Source organism: Orbicella franksi, chromosome 9 (genome assembly GCF_964199315.1).
Source record: "Orbicella franksi chromosome 9, jaOrbFran1.1, whole genome shotgun sequence".
Lineage (NCBI taxonomy): Eukaryota > Metazoa > Cnidaria > Anthozoa > Scleractinia > Merulinidae > Orbicella > Orbicella franksi.
In genome coordinates, this window is record NC_138153.1 from 19,912,877 (window position 1) to 19,919,319 (window position 6,443).

Genomic DNA, 6,443 nt, shown 5'->3' on the forward strand with positions numbered 1-6,443 from the left:
CAGTCAAACCTCCCCTAATGGTCACCTCTCTACAATGGCCACTTTTTTGGATAGTCCATACTTTCACTCTTATTTTAAATTCTCTACAATGGGCACCTCAACACAACATCAACAGCCACTAAAGTGCATCTCAACCAACGAAGTAACCTCTCCACAGTGGCCAGTTAATCAACAACTGACGAGCTGTGTACATGTATACAAAATGCCATTTTTTTAAAAATAAAAAACAAAAAACAAAAAAGGTTACAAAACTTGATCCATAGTGTGCATTTCTGGTCTCTTTTTTCTGCTTGGTTTCTAGTTTCTAGATGTATGTTGATTGTGTTACATATGTAAATGCTACTGCAATAAGCATTTTTTTTTTAATAAAAATGTTGCACCTCTCCCCCCCCCCCCCCCAAAAAAAAACATGTCATGTCATATTTCATCCCTACTTCCCCACAATAGTCACCCCTCTACAACAGCCACTTTTCTCTGTCTCAAGGTGGCCATTGTGGAGAAGTTCAACTGCAGTATAATTTCCAGATTTCAGAAAATGACCATTCTGAGTGGTTGAAAAACTATATTATCCACTGCCTATAAACCTGCCAAATGTGCTGCAATTATACATGAACATCAACTTTGGATCAAAAACATTGATCTCACAATATCACACAGTCATATACTGACCAACAGGTTAACATTGGTGTACACATGTACATATGTACATGTATACAAAAATTCCTAACTTTCTGAGGGTCAAATATAAATTTGAATCTAATTTGCAATCTAAACTACCGGTACTAGTCCATACAGTGTACCTGTACATGTGCACCAAAAATATTATTGTCACAAATTACAAAAGAATAGTGCTCAGGGTTTTTTAGGCTGATGCCAAAAATGTTTTGAATACTGTATGTAAGTAGGGCTATTTCTACTTCAGGTAATAGTTATAAATTACATGCAAATTTGAATCTTTGGACATCTTTAGTATTATTCTATTCATAGTATCTTTGTAAATTGTTAAATCATTGTTAGAACTCAATGAGCACACTCACATGGTAAAAAAAAAATTGAATAACCTTTTAACCTGCCAAAAAGTGGCAGGTTTATGTTGAGTGGTCCAATTTGTATAATTTCACAAGCCTCAAGCAACTGGAAATTGATGTCAAACCATACATTTTGTAAAATAAATAGCTCAAAATATGTGTCACAGACTTGAAACAATTGCACTAAGCTAGCTCTTAGCCATGCCAGGTCACAAATAAACTGTCTATTAAACTCTTTAGTATTGACATAATCTGACCTGCCGGTCAAGTATTAATTTAAAAAAGAAAGCAATTAGACAAGTTAAAAGGTGGAAGAAACCTGCACTACACTGTCAAGTTATCTCAACAAAAATAGGAGCTAAAAGGATTCCTAGTTAAGGCACTTCTGATAATTTCATAAGTCAACAAAAAATTGTGATTCTTGGACCTTTTGTCTCGTGAATTTCATCACAGTCGACCAGTCTGAAATTCCCCAAATGAACAGACAACAAAATCTGTAGAGGTAACTGAGCTAGCCTGGTTACTGGGATCATATGAAGAGGCCCTTACTTGTGTGACCAGGCTTGCTAGCACATAAGTTGCTAGTGCTTAATCTGATTGTTCTAGAACAAAGTTGTGAATAAAAGCAAAATTCCCCAACCTCAACAATTTGTACATATTTCATACAAAATGTATCAGTTGCTTAAAATTTTTACTTTTTCATTCTCAAGTCTACATGAGAAAAGAAAGTTCTCCAAAAAAAATTCCAATTTGGAGTAGACGTGAATTTTTTACGATTTTTTTAAAAATGCTCAAATTAGCTGCCCTTTTGGCAGACCTCTCTAGTCTACTCTTGGTTGCAAAGGACTTATGACGTACATGTAGGTTAAGGAATATGTGACGTTGCTTTCTGTCTCAGATTTACTTTCCACCATCAAAGACATAGTTTTAAAAGTTAGTTTATGGAATACCAATTACGAGCTTACTATCTTTATGTTTTGCTTTAGTAACACAGAAGCCACAGCAATGGGTTCCTGAATCTACATTATACTATGAGACCTTGCTTTTCTGATCAGTGGGAGGATTGTACCAAAAACATAGAATTCAAAACCACCGTAAAGAAAATGCACTTCGTTCAAATTGATTTTTTTTGGAGAACTTCCTTTTTTGATGTAGCCTTTCAAATGAGAAAATAAAAAAAAAATATGGTATGGGCACTTCAAAGCACAAAAGAAGGAGAAGTTTAACTTTGATACCATGACAATTTCACACTATATCAAATTTCGCAGAGGTCAGCAACCAGATGCACAAATTTGAGGGCACCCAAGGCCGATAGGCAAAGTTCATGTGTAATATGAAAATAATTAAGCTAGCCTAGAAAATTGTTTGTTTTAGAAACTGTGAATTGACAAAGTCTTGTTGTGACACTGGCTATATGGACGCATACCCTTATTTGACAGTGAAAACATATGATTTTAAAACATGACAATGCACTGAATCCATATTCTCCAAATCACAGAGAATTCTTCTCAATTCTAATCTTCCTCTTTTTTATCTTGAAATACCAAAAATAAAGGGATTGTTGTTTGATTGAGGACAAATATTTTGAACGATGAAATCCAGCTGTATATTAAAATAGAAATCAGAATAAAGGCAAGTGACAAATGTTCCCTTCCAAAGAGCTGTCACACGTAGTTTGAAAAACAATTTTGTTCAAAATACACTGTAAGATCTATTGACACTGCAAAATGTCAACACTGTTACTCCTATAAATTAGGAAATCAAACAATTGAAAGCGAATTTATTTCCACTGACAGTCCAGCCCTTTCACATACAAGAAACATTTTCTTAATTACTTTGTAAGTCTTCAGACTTGAAATTTATCCATCTGCAAATCGTAAGGGCCAAGGACAAGGCGGTGAAAGTAAAAGTGTTGTTTGCACAAGCAATATTCGCACAGAAGGGTGCGAAATCTTAAATTTAAGCTACGTCAAGTAACCTCCCACATAAAGCAGACTGATTTCTTCCATGATTTATCTCTGCTATCGATGCAGTAACTTAAAAAATTCCTATACAAATGTCAGAATGTCAGACTTTAGAACGATCGTAAGTGGTAGTACATGTGTTTTATCGAGGATGCCGAACTGTTGGCAGTTTAACACGATGAACAGTGAATTAAAAATCTTTTATCACCGCACATCGCGCCTGTGAACGAGCTTCGCTGTGAGTGGTAACAGGAATACACCAGTACAAACAGCCGCATAGGCTTCAAGAAACAAGCAATGATGGATAAATCGAAGATTTCTATTTCGAAAATTCACAAACTTAAAAGTCGACAGAAAGTCCCGTTCGAAGCCATTTAGGTCACAAACCCCAGATTCTTAGCTTTAGATATGTTAATGAAACACCAACAGAGATAGCAGTTGAGATTTCGCGTCAATTTTCCTACCTTTAGCGACGTATGTCTGCCTTGCGCAGGGCCAGGGCGTTCGTTGCTTGTAGCAGCTCCTCGATTTCGCTTGGTAGTGGTTTCGGTCCTTTCCCCGATTTTTGCTTTCTCAGATAGATCTGACAATCCTTTTACTTTGGTGACTAGAGAATAGAAAGATCATAGAGAAAAATGAGACGGCAAAAATTCATTTAAATTTCAGCCATAACAAACCGTTTGTGCGGAGGATCGATCCAAAATTGATGAATGGGAAAAGAAACCTCGAGCCTTCGCACGGCGATCAAACCTTTTTCAACTTTGAACTGGGACATAATAAGCCAACAGAACTAAAGATTTGGCAGTCTTGTCGATCGATCACAACACCAAGGATTTCACATAGCGAATCTAAAATGCTGTGCCTAGGATGTTTGATGAGACGAGAGGAAGTAAGTCCCCCGCCATGCGTATTTTCATACAGACTAGACGATATGACTTATGGCAGGAAATAAGAAACCCACAACCCTCGTGACGTCACGATTGCCCTCGCTTGCATTTCATTTGCATTTATGCGGGGAGAAAAACAAAAAAATTTCTCCTACCACTGATTACTTCTTGTCCTAACCTAACGACCCCAGATTTGACATACACAATTTCAATTAAAGAAGCTAGAATTTTCATCTTGATTATTTAATCTTCTTTAATATTTCTTAACTCTCAGATCAGTTTTAATACATCCATACTTTTTTAGGTTCCCCTCCGTTTCACAGTCCTGATACCGGGCCTGACAGTAATATATATTTTTAGGAATTTTAGAACCACAATTACATGAGTTCATAGATAAATAAACAAGATCTAGTTAAAATAAACAAGTTACGTGCCAGGTCTGCAGTACAACTGCCGAAATTAAAAAAAATCCAAAGATTTCTTAATAATGGCATGCAAGAATCAGTAAAAGCTTTGCCTGACCGAATGAATGATTGAAAAAATTACAAAGTCCAGACCGCACAAAAGCGTCAGAGTTTCCATAGCGAAGAAGTCATTAGGAAACGACAGAACTGTCTGGAAATTTCTCCGATTGTATGCACCTAGAAGTTTTTACAGAGTTTCTTTTAATTATCATAATTAAAAACGTTCACTCGAATTGGATCAGTGAGTATTATTGCAAGCTCTCAAGAAAAGAAAAATTTCAGATACGCCGACTACAGTAGAATCAGAATGCGGTTGTTTTCAAAGTCAAGTTTAATTGTTAACAGCACATTGCAAGTTTTGGCACGTGCGGGTCACACTTAAATATACCGCCCGCTTTATACTGTATGAGTGACAGGTGAAGAGCCGTAGGTAATTTTGCTTCATTTAGATTTTTTTTCCTTGGGGGCTGAGGGCAGGAAAAAGTCATGAAACGGAAGAAAAAGAAACTTCCTTATTGGTAAAGTAAGTTAACCTCTTTACTTAAACATGCTTCCGATCAGAATTTGTTCTAGCTTAAATAACAAATTAATTGAAAATAACCGTGCTAGATCCTCGAACCAGATCAGAGTCGTGAAAAATCTACATGCATTCTTAAACTTCGCTTTGACTGCGTTACCCCGAGGGAGCCTCAGAGAACTTAAAAACAGATTATGGCTAGAAGTACAATATTTTAGTCGGATGTGACTGCACATGACTGGATTCTTATGTTTTGTTATAGAAGACTTCCTGAAGGTCTGAACCCAGTGGATAATTTCTGGACCTAAATACAGGCACTAGATGATCCTATCAAATCATACGCCTTCCTCGCACCAAGGCCCCACCAACCTGAAAGGGACAGAGAGCTCTGGGGACGAAAATGGTGATAGTCTTTGTTGTCATTATCATGTCAATTCTCCATGTGAATTTGACTAAGCATTCGCATGCCAGTTTTCCTCCACCTTGATGAATCCAATATCTAAAATAAATACTGTAGTATTCGAATCACTGCTGTTTAGTAGTGTAAAAGAAATCTTCTAATAAATCCAGATATTTTTCCACCTACACTTGGTAACCGTTTTTTCTACGTGCCGATTTTCCACACATTATTGACGTCTGTAAACGGTTGGGATTCCGAAAACCCTTTTTAGTGTGTAAACGCCTGCGAATCCAAAAAGCCTCAATATGATGAATCCGAAAATATTTATCGAGCTAGTGAATCTAGAAAATCGTCCTCTTGTGTAAACGTGATCCCAGCATGCCGGGAGAAACTCAGCTAGGGGCATTCCTCATCCTGTATGACACGCAGATTTAATCAAGCAGAGCAGTAAAAATATCTCCGTGCAGATATGCATTTATTTTTACGAGTAGGTTGGTGGCGACGAAAACAAATTGCACTATAAGTTAATTTCTAGCTTGGATTAATTAACCTACATGTATAATAAGATTAGTTTATTTATTATAAGGAGCGAACAGTTATTGAATGTTACAAAGATTCAAGAGTTCAACCGATGAACATGCTTATTTGATCTCTATTTTTCTTTATTTCGTGTCTTCTGTCACCGGAATAGTCAGGTTTCTGCATTGGCTTTTCAGTCATATTAGGAAATGTTGTACTACGAACTGGGTATCAGAAACGCCGGAAAGATAGCGAAATTAGTAAAGTTACCAATCTTTAAACACTGACGCTGAATTTGGCAGTTTTATGGTGATGTGAAGGCTTGAAAAAATAATTAAGTTTGAACTAAAAAAGTCAGTCTTGGAAGGCAAGCCTTGTCCATCTTGTCCCGACATTGGTCAGTTTGGGGTAAAGGGGAGCAATTTGAACTGAATGAACTGTCTCAACACTTCGGCTGGTTTCTGATTGTGGTCATTGTGGGATCCGGACTCAAGGTGTCAAAAGCCACTTAGATGGTGTAAAGGAGGTCAAGCAGACGGGAGCAGTTCTGGAGAGGCATTACAAAAGCTAAAACAAGACAGTATTTTTAAAGATAGTGCAATGATTTCACGCAAGGTTATTTGGGTTCAAGGAATTACCCCCGACTTAAAACTACTTACTTTTA

General features: G+C 36.9%; 1 protein-coding gene across 3 annotated transcripts in view; it reads right to left on the reverse strand.

The window, feature by feature from the left end:
- Positions 1-3,910, reverse strand: part of LOC145497886 (uncharacterized) — a 30,207-nt gene extending 26,297 nt beyond the window's left edge. For 2 of the 3 annotated variants that reach the window (XM_081477757.1, XM_081477754.1), the window contains exons 1-2: positions 3,743-3,910; positions 3,457-3,599 (exon numbers count right to left, since the gene is read on the reverse strand). In XM_081477757.1, coding sequence (XP_081333883.1) covers positions 3,457-3,599; positions 3,743-3,767 — 168 coding nt within the window. In that variant the 5' untranslated portion in view covers positions 3,768-3,910. The remainder of the gene's footprint in view (positions 1-3,456; positions 3,600-3,742) is intronic. The other variant, XM_081477756.1, reaches the window with a different exon arrangement.
- Between the last annotated feature and the right edge of the window lie 2,533 nt (positions 3,911-6,443).